The sequence below is a fragment of the Astyanax mexicanus genome, chromosome 19 (genome assembly GCF_023375975.1).
Source record: "Astyanax mexicanus isolate ESR-SI-001 chromosome 19, AstMex3_surface, whole genome shotgun sequence".
Lineage (NCBI taxonomy): Eukaryota > Metazoa > Chordata > Actinopteri > Characiformes > Acestrorhamphidae > Astyanax > Astyanax mexicanus.
The window spans coordinates 29,739,467-29,755,297 of NC_064426.1; the positions used below are offsets into that span (position 1 = coordinate 29,739,467).

Below are 15,831 nucleotides of genomic sequence, written 5' to 3' on the forward strand. Positions count from 1 at the left end.
GAAGCTTATTAAAACAATGCCACAGTGAAACCTTTTTTTGTGGCAACTTTTTTTTGGCCAGGCAGTGTATTTTAATCTACAATGTAGATTTTTTTTTTTTAAAACTTAAAATTCACATATTACACCAGTGTGTTAATATAATGTTCTTCATCCAATTCAATGCATTTCTCATTGTATATACTGTATATAAATCTACAAATAGCAAACTGGTTCCACCTACTGTAGGCTACTGTATGGCTCAGAAAGTAAGAAAGGTCTCCCAGCAGTGTTAGGTATAGCAGTGTTCCTACTGACACCCACCGGTCACGGGTTGGCTCCCCCCTCTCTGGTCTCCAGCCTGGGTGGGCGGCACTTCGGGCTGTTCCTCCTCCAGAGCTCGGAGGAGACCCGAGCTGAGCAGAGCTGAGCTCAGCTGAGGAGAGGAACCGGCGGGGAGGAGCGGATTCAGCCACTTGATGTCGAGAGCAGATGCCGTCTTCATGCTGAGGTGAGGAGAACCAGAGCTCTGACTTTAAACAGAGAGAGATGGTATGAATGAGTTTCTGAACAAAACGTATGACTGATGGTGATTCTAGCGTTTCCTGACCCGCAGCAGCAGCCTAAGCTCTGTTGTGACTCATTATTACTCCGCTTCCATATCGTAAAATGTTTAAAACGATATGTCTCTATCGTGATTATCGCTGTTACATCGGCTGCTGTGCGAACAGGTGCTGCTCCTGCTGTTCCCCTGGATACCAATGCGCAAAAACACGAGACAAAGTGAGAGAACACACGAAGCAACCCGCCTTTAACGTCAAATCACGTCTCTCACATCTGCTCAACTATAACCCTGATGAAAAACCCTGCTTAAAAAAAACAGCTTCTGCTGACAGCTGGTTTTATTTGGTGTAAGCCAAATTTGTTGATGGTCAAGATGGTTAAAAAGCTGGTCATTGAGGTGAAAACATGTACTGGTTTCCAAGATGGTTAACCAGCTCTTGGCCAGTATTATTAATGTTGCACTTGATTTTGGTCATAATGGTTGACCGGCTTGGTCTTTCTGGTCTTGTTGGTCATGCTGGCCAACCAGATTCATCTTGCTGGTAATACTGATCAACCAACTTGGTCATGTTGGTCAACCAGGGTGTTCATCTCAGTTTTGCTGATCTTGCTGATCTTGGTAGTACAGCTTTGTCTTGCTAGTTTTAAGTATTGCTGGTTTTGTTGGATATGCTGGTTGACCAGCTTAGACTTGCTGGTCGAAAGTGGTTGGGAAGCTGGTCATCAAGTTACAAAGTATACTAGTTACAAAGCAAGTTAACCAGCTCTTGACCAATATTATTGTAAGTACGTTGCATTTGTTTTAGGTCATGTTGATTAAACAGAATAAAATTAAACACAAATCAAATTTAATTATATAGCAATTTTTAGAACTGATGTCACACAGCAGCTTTACAGAAAAAAGAATCTGACAAAACACTGAACATATAATAAAAAAATACCCAGTGAGTTTGTCATGCTGATCAACCAGCTTGGATCTTGCTGGACTTGCTGGTCAACCACATTGGTCATGTGTTGGTCAACTAGCTTGGTCATGGCAGTCATGCTGGTCAACCAGGGTGTACTTCTCAACTTTGGCTTGCTAGACAGGCTGGTTAGTCTTGCTGATCTTGTTGGACATGCTGGTTATCATTTCTGGTTGACCAGCTTGGTCTTGCTGGTCAAAGAGGTTGGGAATCTGATCATCAAAATATACTGGTAACCAAGCAAGTTAACCAGCTCTTGACCAGTATCAACAACCTAAAGTAACCAAAGTAAATAACAAGAACAGCAAGACCAAGCTTGTCAACCAACTTGACCAAAATCAAATTCAACATACATGAATTTGAATTGTTGTTGAATTTGATTTTGGTCAAGTTGGTTGACCAGCTTGGTCTTGCTGTTCTTGTTATTTACTTTGGTTACTTTAGGTTGTTGATACTGGTTGACTAGCATGATTTTACTGGTCAAACATCTTGTTCAAGCGAGATCCTACTGATTTTCTAGTTTGATCGGGTTCATTTTGTGTTTATAAACCAGCTAAACCATCAACCTTAAACAAACACGTACCCTAAGCTTGACAAAATATAAGATGGTCAAACACCCTTTCAAGCTTGACCAGCTTCAACTGGCCATTCAGGTTTTTCTGCAGGGTACAGTCAGCGAGAGACTTTGGGACTGTAATCCATCCTGAAGCAGATTAGCAGTGCTGGAAAAGCAGGGTCCATGCTGAGCTTTTGTTCTCCGCCCTGAATTGTAATAACTATAAACTCTGGAACTCTGTTCAAATAATGATAAAATAAACATGCTTCTTTCGTCAGGAACATACTTCAGCCTGTAACAGACTCAGCCTGTCTCCAACGTCCTCAGATGCTCCTATGCATTATTTAAAGCCCCCCTGTCTAAGTATGGCAGCAACATCCAGAGCTCTGCAACATCTTGGGGTCATTGTAGGTCTCTGGTAGCAGGAGAGCACTACCATGACAACACAGCCAAACATGGGCAGAACATTGGATAGGTAGGATCCAGTTGGGCATGGGCTCTGAGTGGGTTTGTCCAATCATTTGCAACCCAACTAATCTCAACTAGTCTCATCTGGAACCCATGTGCAGTGAACTACCCAGACGGTGCCCATGTTTAAATACTTCTGGTCCGTACAGTATGTGGGGCCAAATGTGTCTAAATTACCATCTTGATGATAAGCCCAGATGGTCGAGAAAGGCTCAAAAACCTTAAACATATGCATAACAAGGTCTTATCATGTCAAAGCATCATTCTCCAGGAATGGCCTCCATTGTCCACTATGGGTGGGACAAAATATTACTTTTGTGATATATTGTATGTTTTTTGTTTGCGATACATTATGGATATGTGGCATCAAATATAGACATTTTTGTTAAAACACAGGCACTATAATCAAATAAATAGGGTAAACATGCGGTAAAGAAATTGGTTGTAAAATTCTGTGAAATTGACACCAATAAATCACAGTATTGAGATACCATTGTTATCATGAACAAAATATTGTGATAATATCGTATCGAAAGATGCCCTGTAATTCCCACCCAAAAAAAATAACTTTACTTGGTCATTTTGATCCACACTCATTTATTTGTTGTTTAATCTTCATTCTTTACTACTCCTATTCACGTTTATTTATAAAAGCTTTGGGTTTTACATGCATGACAGCAAGCAAACAGCCATAATCCCTTTATGGCAAGACCCCTAGTTCTAATCTACAGTCATGCTGACCCTCACACACCTGTTTGTCATTTTTCTATCCCTCGTTATCCAATTTACTGCCATTTATTTTCACTGACGACCAAGTCTTAGAGTTTCTATGTCCCTTTAGCCACCTTTCTTCTTGTACTCCTTCAGGATAGATCCCCAATCTGATCTGTAAGCCACAGCCATACTGACACACACATTATTTCATCCCTCGTTCCTCATTCAGCGGTGCAATCATGCTGCGTTTCCTTTAGTTAATAACATCTTGTTATTAACCTCAGATGACCATGAAAGAAAGCACTCTGGGGGCTTCAAAAGATTAAAAAGGAGCACAAACAAGTTCTTATATCATGTTACAGTATCCCTCTCCAGGAATGCCCTCTAGTCTTTACACATCAGAGTATCTTTAAGAGGATGAAAAAAGGTTTTATGGTCTGTATTTGGTTTTACACCATGTAGAACAATTGTGAATAGACTGCACTCAATAGAGGAAACTAGCATGACACTCAGTCGGTTCACACTCCAGACCAGACCATTAAAAGCATCCTGATAACAGTATTCAGTATAACACCACGCTACAGTCAATCTCCAAGGCCAGAACAGTCATAGGAACACAGCTAAAGATAATATATTACATATCATTATGTGTGTCATTATTATGATGATTTAAAAGAATATCAGTTTGTAAAATTAGTAATATGAGTGCAGAAGGCTTTACAGTGTGATAAACTTCATAAAAGTATAAAGAGTACTGTCAGCACTTGCGTATTAACTTTAATGTGTTCATTTTTTGCGTATATTAATGTTACCAATTTTACAGAGAATAGTGATGTTTTAGCAGATTTATTTAACTATAAAAACATGACGTCGCTATTGTCAAATTCATAAGATAGCTAGATTACTTTGTATTTATGCTGAAATGATGTTGAATGGATAAAATCTCATAAGTAACACTCACTACCCCCCTCTCTCTCTGTTGCATACACAGATGCTACTTCTACATGTTTTCTCTCCTAAAGCTCTCCATTAAACGTTTACTCAGCACATTCACGGACTGTAATTTAAAAAAGCATCAAAGCTACCAAGATATATTATACTAAAGTAAGGAGGCACACCACACTACACTATTATTTTCTCTTCCTTTCAAGAATACAGAGAAATACCAGCATTTTATTAATGATTAATCACAGAATATTGTTGTAATTTATACAATTAATTTGTAATCGACTGACACCACTAATATGAATATTTCCATCTCCATGATTCATTTTGGCAAGCTTGCATTTATTCTTTTTTTATTTGCAATTAAATATCCATTATTGTGATCGCTCATCAGTAATCACTGATGATTCGCAGACGCCCAGCGAATATTTGGCATGCTTGATATCTGATCCAGTCAGTGACTGGGAGTCAAGAGAGCTGTTTATGAAGAGTCTGACCACTGTCTGTTTTCCTGTTATATTAGGAAATGACTGTTAAACACTAAAGGGAGCTTGTGAATGAATCCTCTAATAAAGTACCCATTTTTAAAAGCTTTAGTCTTATGAAAAAAAACGTAAAAAAGAGTTTAATTGGGATTAATCACAGAATATTAGTGAGATTAATTTGCATTATACTTTTAATCGATTGACACCACTTATGTGTATATTGTCTATCCATTTACACCTACTTTCCTACTTTCATTCTTTTTTATTAGCATTTAAATATCCATTATTTAACATATAGTCTTATAAGTTTAATCAGGATTAATCACAGAATGTTGTTGTGATTATTATTTTAATCGATTGATACCTCTAGTCTGACAGAAAACTAGATGTTTTCATTTACTGTCTTCACTTTTATTCTCCTCCATTCAGACAGCAGCTGGAACAGCAGCCCCCCCTCCAGCTGGCAGAATGACAGAGGGTGTAGAGGCCCCTCAGGGCCAGAGGGCCACATTAAACAGCAGGTCCAATGATCATCAGGCCAGATCCAGCCCTAATGCTTCAGATTCTTGGCCGGAACTGGTACAGAAAGGCAGCTGTGAACCGGAGGAGCAGGATGATCAGGAGGAGGAGCGGTGCAGTCAGTCTGAGGAGCTGCAGGATCCTGCTGAAGGAGCAGTAGAGAGGCGCAGTGGACAGCAGCTGGCTACAGATGGACAGTGGGGTTGGGTGGTGCTGGCAGCCACTGTCCTGGTCCTGGCACTGACGCTGGCCTTCCCCTCCTGCATCGGCATCTTTTACACAGACCTGCAAAACGAGTTCCAGTCCAGCAACACTGAGACGTCCTGGGTGCCGGCCATCATGACTGCGGTGCTACATGCTGGAGGTAGGAAGGGTAGTCCAGCTTTTTCTGCCCAGGCTTACAGTATTAAACCTTGTATTTCTTGAGGTAACTCAGTTGACTAAACTTCTGCAGAGACCCTCAGATGACACACAAAAAAAACAAAATAGCAAAAATGAATCAAATCATGGTAAAATCAGAGATGAGGCTTGACTTTGACTTGCACAAGAAGGCTTAAGGCTTCAAATCGCATCATGACTGGTCATAAACTCATACAAAGAGATTCCACAAATGGCAGGTCCACACTACATGATTTTAGCCCAGTTTTTTGTTGATCGCTGACTAAAAAACAGGGCTCTCATGGTGCTCGCTCAGTTGTGTAGTGTGAACTACTGAAAGACGCTCTCTCTCTCTAAGCCGTTGCTGAGTGATTGCTGACGAGTCGCAGATTTAACATGCTAAATATCTGATCCAGTCAGCGACTGGGAGACAAGAGCAGCGACTACCTACAGCCAATGGGATCAGGTTCAAAGATAACCACGGGTCCAAAACACATCTTCTGCAAGACCAGAGCTGGGTATGGAGAGTATGACCTCTTTCTGTTTCCTTTTTATATATTAGGAAATGACTGTTAACCCTTTCAGACCTGAATTATGTCCAAGTGATGGTAAGAATATTGTGTTCTGTAATCCACACAAAACAAGAATTAGTAAAGTATTTTGTAACATATAAAATATAAACATATTTTTGGAGTGCAGCCAGGTGGTCAGCGATTTCCCCACTGGGAAAAATTGTGTAATTCATGACCCGTGTTACCGATCAGTCATGTAGTGTGAAAATCTCCATAACTGAAGGACTTGTGATTACAGCACAACCAGTCATGTAGTGTGAATAGCACAACGACTGGCGACTCAAAAAGTCATTAAGTGTGAACCTAGCACAAATCTCACACTGCACACTCTCTTTCCACCATTCTTTTGGAGAACAGAGCCCTGAACTTTCTTCGTAATTAATCACTGAGACACAACTTCTCTGTCTCCACACCCTTATCTATTCTCCCACAGTGTTTGTTGTACTTCACGGCACAGCGGGTAGAACAAAATAGTTAGATAAGGTTCTTCAGTGGTGAGGACAGTTTGCTCACAGAGCTCATCACTGGAGTGTGAAGGAAGAATATATGCTTTCTGATCTTCTGTTGCCCTTTAGGAGAGCATCAAATTCATTCTGACAACAATGAGGGAGGCAGGAGGTGGTCTAACTGACTTTAAAACCCGTTGTTCTGTTGCAAGAGTGTGTATTTATCTTTCCATTACCTCTTAGCATTGTCTCTTCTGGAAAGATCAGAGCTAGAGAAGATTAAATGTAGATGTACATGTTTGTGTATAAATGTGAGCATTTGTTGGTGTATTCTCTTACCGGTACGAGCCAGATGTCATTGGATATCAGATAGCAGGAGAAGGCGTGGGAAGACCCACAGCTGTGTAAGTTGGTGTTATCTTGTAAGTGAGTTTGAACACTGCCCAGTGTGTTCAAGGCAAGGGAACGTGAATTATCGGAGTTTAAACGAGGACTGAAAAGGCGTGCCAGATGGATTGGACATTCTGGGCCCTATCTTAAACCCTGCACAAGGCGAGTCGTAATACTCGTTGCTATCTTATACCCCACCAACAGTCTATTTTTTACATCTATTGCCTGTAATGTTTAAATAGCAAAGATGCGTGCGAACATATCTACCCCCATAAGCGTGGTGGTCTGGAAGTGAGTTGTGTTCAGGTAAATTTCTGACATATTGCTATCTTGGCAGTGGAAAACACGGGTGCACCACTGACTGATTTGAACCCAGACAACAAACTCAGCTCCCATACACCCCCACTCAGAATAATAAATAAAATTGCGCTTCTCGTAAATTACCTTCTCACGCACTAGGGATGTAACTAATGATTATTTTGATAGTCGACTAATCTGATGATTATTTTTTCTGATTAGTCGATTAGTCAACGATTATTTCTGCCATGTTCTCTATCCATAAAAGCAATCGAAACAGCTGAACATGAGATTTAAAAGGCATTTAAATATCAAGATTTTGTAAAAAACATGGAAAGTACCAATATTTAGTGATTAAATATGGAATCTGTTCGGTTTGGGCACTTTTAGAAACACAGACTAACTGAGTGTAACCTGTGTGGGTGAGCCTTTTACCCATCTCCCATTGCGCTTCGGTCCCCAGCACTTTGTGTAATCTGTTACTGTTACAAATGAACGATTAGTCGACAATACAACTTATAGTTGACAAATTTAAATAATTGACATTGTCTATTATATTGACTAATCGTTGCAGCCCTATCACGCATCTTCACAGCGTGAATGAGGCGGTCAGTTTCCTCTGCTGAGAAGCGCAGAAGTGTTGCGCCGTTACAATAGCAATCTGCCAGTCAAAGAGCATCCGGCTCTTAAAGGAAATGTATGACAATTGACATACTTATTGGTTTATTTCACATTAAGCCCAAAACACACCCATGATTAATTAAGTGAAGTAGTACATGCCTTTTGCGCATTTTAAGCAGCATAAGGTGTACTTTTCCCGTCGTTACAATAGTAAAGACGCATTGACACGTCCTAAATCAATCTGCACGTGGCACAGTTTATGGCTCGCCTATAGAAATTTCTAAATAGGGCCCATAGACTAAATAATGATCTTAATAAAAAAAAAACTGCAGCCCCCCCCTACAGTAAAGTCTTTGCGAGTAATAAGACAGATCACTGAGAGAACAGTACACCGGTATGACATACACTAATCTTTCCTAAAATGTATGAAAATATAAAAATAATTGGAACATGTTCTTTCCCCACATCAAAGAGTCTTTGTAAAATCTTCGTATTAAAAGAGCTGCTTATTAATCTGATTGTCTACACCCTGCTTTGATTTGAAGGGATAAAGATTTTTCTTTTTTTTTTGTTGGTTTTAATCTGGCAGTCAGTACAGACCTGTGAAAAAAGCTTGTACAGGCTGATCTTTTGTGATCAGGACAGAGGATTTTTTTTTTTATCAAACGTTCATATCTCCAGTAGCAATACGCATTCATTGCTTTTACCCAGTAAATCTCCATATGTGTGGCTAACGCTAAAAGGGAATAATCTGTAATTCAAATATATCTATTGTATCTATCTATTATTAAAATTCACCCATTGTTTTCTCTGATTGTCAGTGTTTAGGCATTAGTGTTTGGGTGTGCTTTGTGTTGTCTATGTCCATTTCTTTTATCAGTGTTAGTATTACAATAACAGAGGTTTCGTTTTTTTTTTTTTGCAAGGTCCTGTGTGCAGCGCACTTGTGGAGTGCTATGGTTGCCGTGCAACGATAATGGTGGGTGGGATCCTGAGCGGACTGGGAATGGTGGCTAGCTCTTTCGCTCAGACCATGATGGACCTGTACATCGGGGCTGGAATCATCACAGGTTATTCTGGTTCATTGTACCCTGGTGCTTGGTGATTGGTAATTGGTGATTGATTCAATAGCGATTCTCATTGATCATCATCAATTTGTTACTTGCCATAATTTTATCCCTTGTTCTAAGTAGAATTGGAATCAGTAGGCTGAATCCCACTCACTTTTATGATTGGCCATACTTGTGAACATTGTAAATCCTAGTTTAGCCACAAACCCCAAGTATTCAGTTTTTACATTTTGACATCATTTTGACTTTGGAATAGAAAAATATTAAAGCTCCACTATGTAGGATTTCCTTGATTTTGAATCTTTTTAAAGAAGTACAATTACAGCTTGAAACTCACTGCAGAGCTGCATTGAGGTGTAATAGGAGGAATAGCGGTGCTCTCGTGTCTGTGCCGGAGCTCCTCTGAGCTCAAACCAGACTTTTCCGAGGCGGCCGCGACCATCGCTCGCAAGAACTGCGACCTGCTTTCCGACGTTTAGTTCTAACAGTTCTACAAGAACTACTGGTTTATTCTTTACAAACTAACATACAGACACTCTGGCAGAAGCTGGAAAGAGACCGAATATGTCTGTGAAAGCCAGAAAACGAGAAAGAGAAATTAATCCGCCTGAAACATTTATTACACTCTGCAACTGTAGGGGAGCCCACAAGCACAAAATCTTAATCCTACCTAGTGGAGCTTTAATGAGAGAAAATATATCTTTCGACTGACAACATACTGTATAGTCTAGCTTATAAAAGCCCTTACGAAGCTAAACATACAATGTAGTGTATATAATATATGTTAAACTCATCAACAACATAAGGAAGAAAATAAAATAACGCATAAAGAAAGAGTTGTTTAAATAGAATAAAACTGATATAATGATGATATAAGTTGGGAAAACTGTACATAGGTTGAAAACATTGACACAAGTGACACTGCAGTGATGTTACCAGAACATTTAAAAACATTAAATAAAAATGTTCTAAGAACCCCCAGAAAACTGGAAGAGAGATTATAGGAATGTTAACTTTAATGTTCAGAAAACTATCAAATAATCAAAAATGTTTAGCTGGGTTGGTGGATAAATGGTAAAAATAGGGTCTTTCACAATAAAAAATCCCAAATCGACGTAAGCCTTTTGAATACTTTGATAGTGACTTAGTATTTTAAACGTCTGTGGAACATTGAGAACCCCTGGGCTCGACTTCTTCCCCCAATCTAACAAATAAAAAGTGCCAGTATCTAGTGTAGTAGTTCTTTAAACTTTGTGTTCTTGTTTCTACCATCAAATATATATATAAGGTATATATACTGTATAATTGGCAAACGTACGAAATTAAAATATCTAGTTTAAAAATTGGTTAATTATAATATTTCTTTCCCTCTCCACAGGACTGGGATCTTGCTTGTGCTTCCAGCCGTCTGTCACCATGGTGGGCCACTACTTCGTCCGCCGTCGCGCCTTCGCCAACGCCCTTTCCTCCACAGGCACAGCGCTGGGTCTGAGCACCCTGCCCCTGTTGGCCAACTTCCTGCTCGGCCGCTTTGGCTGGCGCGGTAGCTTCTTGGTGCTGGGCGGGGTGCTGTTGAACTGCTGTGTCTGCGGGGCCGTGATGAGGCCTCTAGCCACAACGCCAAAGCCAAAGACAGTGCCAGTTCAGCTGCCTTCCCAAGCCACAGGACTTTACATTCAGCGAGAGGGGCTAAAGGGCCGCCTGCAGAGCGGCGTCTCTGGAATCATGCCCTTCCTGCGCAGGCACGTGGCTTTTGACCTGATGCGCACCCATCCTCGCTTCCGTGCCTATGCCGTGGGTGTGACGTGGATGATGCTGGGCTTCGTGGTGCCGTTGGTGTACCTGGTGCCCTACGCCATCGCTCAAGGTCTTGATCAGGATCAGGCTGCCCTGCTGATGTCCATCCTCGGCTTGGTGAACATTTCGGTCAGGCCGGCAGCGGCGCTGGTCTTCGGACTGCCGCGCTTCCGGGGCAGCCGGTGCTTCGTCTACGTGTTTTCAGGTGCTTTGCTGCTCAACGGCCTGAGCAACTGCATATGCGGGGTGGCCACAAGCTTCAACATGCTGCTGGCCTATGTCCTGACATTCGCCGCCTCCATGAGCATCGTGGGGACGCTGCTGTTTACTGTGCTGATGGAGACGGTGGAGATGAGCCGCTTCCCCCCCGCCCTGGGACTCATTAGTGTCATGGAGAGCATCACACTGCTGCTGGGTCCGCCACTGGCAGGTGAAGCTTAGCTACTTACTGTACTGTTTGTGTGATCAGATGAGTGTGTGTACAGTTAAAGTAATGGTTTGATGAGTTAAAGAAAGGATACCTTTCTTTCCTTTATCTAGAAACTAGAGCTTTACATGAAAAAAGTTTTTTCAGTAAAAAAAAATACACTAAACTGACATGACACATTCTCCTATCCCATAGCTCTTGTCCCTTGATTTTTGTCATTTCCCATGAAAGCTAAAGATCACTGCACTGGCCTGCAGTATATGGGAGTAGGGCTATTTACGCAAGATGCCACAAGTCACTATTACCACCCACTGTGCTGTCCACTGTGGGTAGTATTACCTTGTCTGTTGTATTCCCAATACACATGTGACACAGGGAATGTTAAATGCCAACAAAACGTAAAAAAATGGACTAAAAAACATAGACCGGAGTGTAATAATCTATAATCAATCATTTCTATAATTAGTATGTTTGTGTATGTTGTACAGGCCTGATAAAATCAGACAGCAGTGCTGCTGGAGTTTTTAAACACCTGTGTGCGGTGTGCTGGTGTTGCCAAAACAGGATTGGACTTCTGATGATTGACTGTAGTCAAGGTTCAAATCAGTTAGTGGCGCACTTGTTCCCGCTGGCTAGATAGCAATACACCAGAAGTATGCCTAAACACACTTAATTTTCTAGACCACCACGCCCATCGGCGTAGATACAGCTCTGTAAAAAATAAAGAGGCTGCTTCAGTTTTTGAATCTGTTTCTCTGATTTTGCTATTTATAGGTATATGTTTGAGTAAAATGAACATTTTGTTGTTTTATTCTATAAACTACCAACAACATTTCTCCCAAATTCCAAATAAAAATATTGTCAGTTAAAGCCTTTATTTGCAGAAAATGAGAAATGGCTGAAATAACAAAAAAGATACAGAGCTTTCAGCCTTTAAATAATGCAAAGAAAACAAGCATATTGACATGTTCTCCTCCACCAGTCTTAGACACTGCTTTTGGATAACTTCATGCCACTCCTGGTGCATAAATTCAAGCAGTTCAGCTTGGTTTGATGGCTTGTGATCATCCATCTTCCTCTTGATTATATTTCAGAGGTTTTTAACTTTCAAGTCTCTTATTTTTTCCAGAGCTGTATATTCATAAATGTCTTTGCTATTTAAACAACACAGGTGAAAGTGTAAACAAAAAAAATAGACTGTTTGCGGGGTGTAAGATAGGGATATCTACAAGGTGGAGCATCTAGCACCAATTATATGCTGTATGGATGTTTTCTTTTTTATCATACTGATATTATTGTGAATGATACGATATAACACACCCCTACTTAATACAGGAAAGTAAATATATTTTGAAATCTATGGGAAAAAAACAATAGTGAAAGTGGGGATTATCATTAAGGATCATGTGCCGTGTTCCTCAGGATGACCAGAGCTTTGCTCAGTCCTGACAGTACAGAGGAACACAGCGTGATCCTCTCAGGTTACCACTGCCATGGCAACTCAAAGGCCATATCTCCGTGTTCTGGCACAGATCTCAGCGCAGATCTCCCTGAGCACAATAAGATTAATATTTCAGCACCGGGGGGGCTTATCTCAGGCTAAATCTCATTGTTGTTGCTGTCTTGCAGGAGTACTGGTGGACTGCACTGGCCATTACGGCTACGTCTTCTTCGCCTGCAGTGTGTCCGTCTCCACGGCTGCTCTCTTCATCATGGTGTCTTTCTACTGGCTGGACAGACAGAGCGACACAGAGGAGAAGAAGAAGAAGAAGATGTCTTTATCTCCTGAAGAGACTGAGAGTCTAAAGCCCAGTATCAACATAGCTGCTGATGGTGAAAACTGCCAAGTGCCTTTAAAAAGAACATCCATCCAAGACTCTGACACTGTCACTGATGTTTGAAAAAAATAAATAAATAAATAAACAGAGAGATGCACCAGGTATACATTACAATGTTATGCCAAATGTCATGGGACAGGCACAAAAATCATGTCCCATGACTTTTGGCACATCCCATGAAGCTAAAGAAAGTTAAGTTGCACTGACCTGCAGGATGTAGATGTGATTTGCTTGGTTGCTTGTTCACATGGACGATTCGAACCAGACACAACCGGTCATGATCACGGTCACGCGCACAGCTTCAATAACTCCCATAATTCACGTTGCCTTGCCATGAGCACACTGACCACAGTACAGCCTTACTCACACATCAAGATAACACCTCACAACTTACACAGTAAACAAGTGTGGGCGTTCCCAAGCCATCCCCTGAGGTAACACCTCATGATCAATTTATATAGTGCTGTCCCATGACTTTTGCTCCATATGAACCCATTCATTCTGGTCTCACTCTGGAACACCCTTTAGTACAGAGCCCCTAATGGGACATATGTTTTTTTTTGGTGAAGAAGTGGTGAGCACCAGATACTATATGGTGAGCACCAGATACTATATGGTAAGCACAAGATATTAAGTGGTGATCCCCAGATACTAAGTAGTGAGCACCAGATACTAAGTGGTAAACACCAGATACTAAGTGGTGAACACCAGATACTAAATGGTGAGCACTAGATACTGTGGTAAGAAACCACATATTATGCGATGAGCACCAGCTACTAAGTGCTAAGCACCAGATACTATTTTGTGAGCAGTACATATTAAGTGGTAAACACCAGATACTAGGTGGTGAGCACCACATTCTAAGTGATGAGCACGAGATAGTATCTTTAATGGTCTGTTGTTTGATATTAAGATATTAAGTAGCGAGCACCACATACAAAGTGGTGAGCACCAGATATTAAGTAGTGAGCACCACATACAAAGTTGTGAGCACCATATTCTAAGTGGGGAGCACCACACACCACCTACTAAGAGTACCTTCACTGGTCTTTTTTAGGTAAAAGGTGGTGAGCACCAGCGACTATGTGGTGAGCACCAGATAGTAAGTGGTGAGCATCACAAATTTAGTGGTGAGCACCAGATACTAAGTAGTGAGCACCACATTCTAAGTGGCAAGCACAGACAGCATCTTAACTGTTCTGTACATGACTTCAGACTGCTGTGTTGTGCTGTGCTACTTAGTATATAGTGCTCATCACTTAGTATGTGGTGCCCAGCACTTTTTACCTAAAGAAAAAATACACTATGTCCCTCCAGGGGCTTTGTACGTTAATGCCTGGCAAATCTGGATTTTTTTTAGGGGTTATTTTCCACACGTTACCTCCCCTTATTTTATATTTTTTGTCCTCTGCTGCCCTCCTGTGGTGGAAGTTTAATTTGCACACAGACAGTTTTAGTGTTGGCAGGCATCTCCAAAAATCAGCAGAACATTTTTTTTATTTTATAAATTATAGATTATAAAAAGCTTTACCAAATAGCACAGAGCGAGGAACGGATATTATTCATTTTAATGAAAGAGAATGACTGTGTTTTTACAAACTCGTGCCATTAGATATGAGATACTGCTGTTTACTCGACGGAAAAGCTGACTAGAAATACTGAACATAATACCATAGTTTTCCTAATCACCAGAGGCCAGTTATAATGTATGATGACGTCACGCCTGCTGACCAAGATGTTTACTCTGGTGAATTCTGAGCACTGTTATTTTAGAGTACTGTGATACCATAGAGTAGCCTTGTGCAATAAAGTAGCTGCTTTATACTTTGTTTTAGATATATTTTTTTGTAGTTATTTTGATTTAAAACACAATAAAAGCCTTGATGGATTTTGGAGACAATGTTCCTACAAATCAGTAACATATTTATACATATTTATGCAAACTTATCTTTGTATTAAAATAAATAGATTTACGTTCATATTTGTTGTGAATGTTTGTTGGGTTATTTCTTTGGCGGCACTGCTTAGGGCATCTCTGATTATTGATTGCAGTGCCTGATCACTGCAAATTCATTATGCTCATATATTTTCAATATGATTCACTGTACGTATTAGTTTGTGTACTTTAGAGATCCCACTGCAAAACCCCATATTTAGTGTGATTTTTCAAGAAATATTTAATCACTGTTTCTAAGATAAAAGGCATTAGAAAATATAAATTTTAATATCTTAGATTAATTAAAATATTAATATAAGTATCAAAGTATTGCAATACTATCTCGAATCTCAAAAACACATTATTGATAATTAATGATTTTTTTTTTTTATTTGTAAACATTGGATTCACGCCACTAGAGGGCAGTGCTGTACTGTCTTCAGATTCCGAGCTTCTGATTGGATAAATAACTTTCTTTTTACCCAGGTTTTATGCACGATTGTGTGTTTAATGCTATACATGTTATTAAAATTTGATTTTAAAAAAAGGAATGTTGATAATATACAGTCATACTGGGAAGGTTCAGTTTAACTTCTATTCAGTGCATTTATTCTTTATGAGAAAATATGTTCTAGAAGATTTTACAGTAAGACTGATGCAAAAGCCTTTTTTCTCTAATTCTGTAACAGTTTATATTATTATTATTATTATATGGATCTGTGAGGACAAAACCAGAAGAATAAACTGCACACAGAAATGGAGATCTGCATCAATGATACTCAGCACTGTTATTAATCCTACTTTTGGTCAAAACTTAACATAATACTCATCTATCTAGAGATACAATATTCATATTAGAGTCTGTAT

At 40.1% G+C, this 15,831-nt stretch overlaps 1 protein-coding gene across 1 annotated transcript; it reads left to right on the top strand.

Moving 5' to 3' along the window:
• Nucleotides 1-286: 286 nt before the first annotated feature.
• slc16a5b (solute carrier family 16 member 5b) lies at nucleotides 287-15,009 on the top strand. Its single transcript, XM_007234896.4, has 5 exons — nucleotides 287-487; nucleotides 5,103-5,556; nucleotides 8,823-8,966; nucleotides 10,345-11,193; nucleotides 12,820-15,009. Exons 2-5 carry the CDS (start codon nucleotides 5,142-5,144, stop codon nucleotides 13,089-13,091), a joined length of 1,680 nt encoding a protein of 559 aa, XP_007234958.3. The 5' UTR covers nucleotides 287-487; nucleotides 5,103-5,141; the 3' UTR covers nucleotides 13,092-15,009.
• Nucleotides 15,010-15,831: the final 822 nt, after the last annotated feature.

What these genes read in the sequence shown, in the direction of transcription:
- slc16a5b (XM_007234896.4), top strand. Translation starts at nt 5,142, where the DNA reads ATGACAGAGGGTGTAGAGGCCCCTCAGGGCCAGAGGGCCACATTAAAC. An exon ending in TGCGGTGCTACATGCTGGAG is followed by an intron (nt 5,557 to 8,822) that starts GTAGGAAGGGTA and finishes TTTTTTTGCAAG; the next exon opens with GTCCTGTGTGCAGCGCACTT. An exon ending in GCTGGGTCCGCCACTGGCAG is followed by an intron (nt 11,194 to 12,819) that starts GTGAAGCTTAGC and finishes GCTGTCTTGCAG; the next exon opens with GAGTACTGGTGGACTGCACT.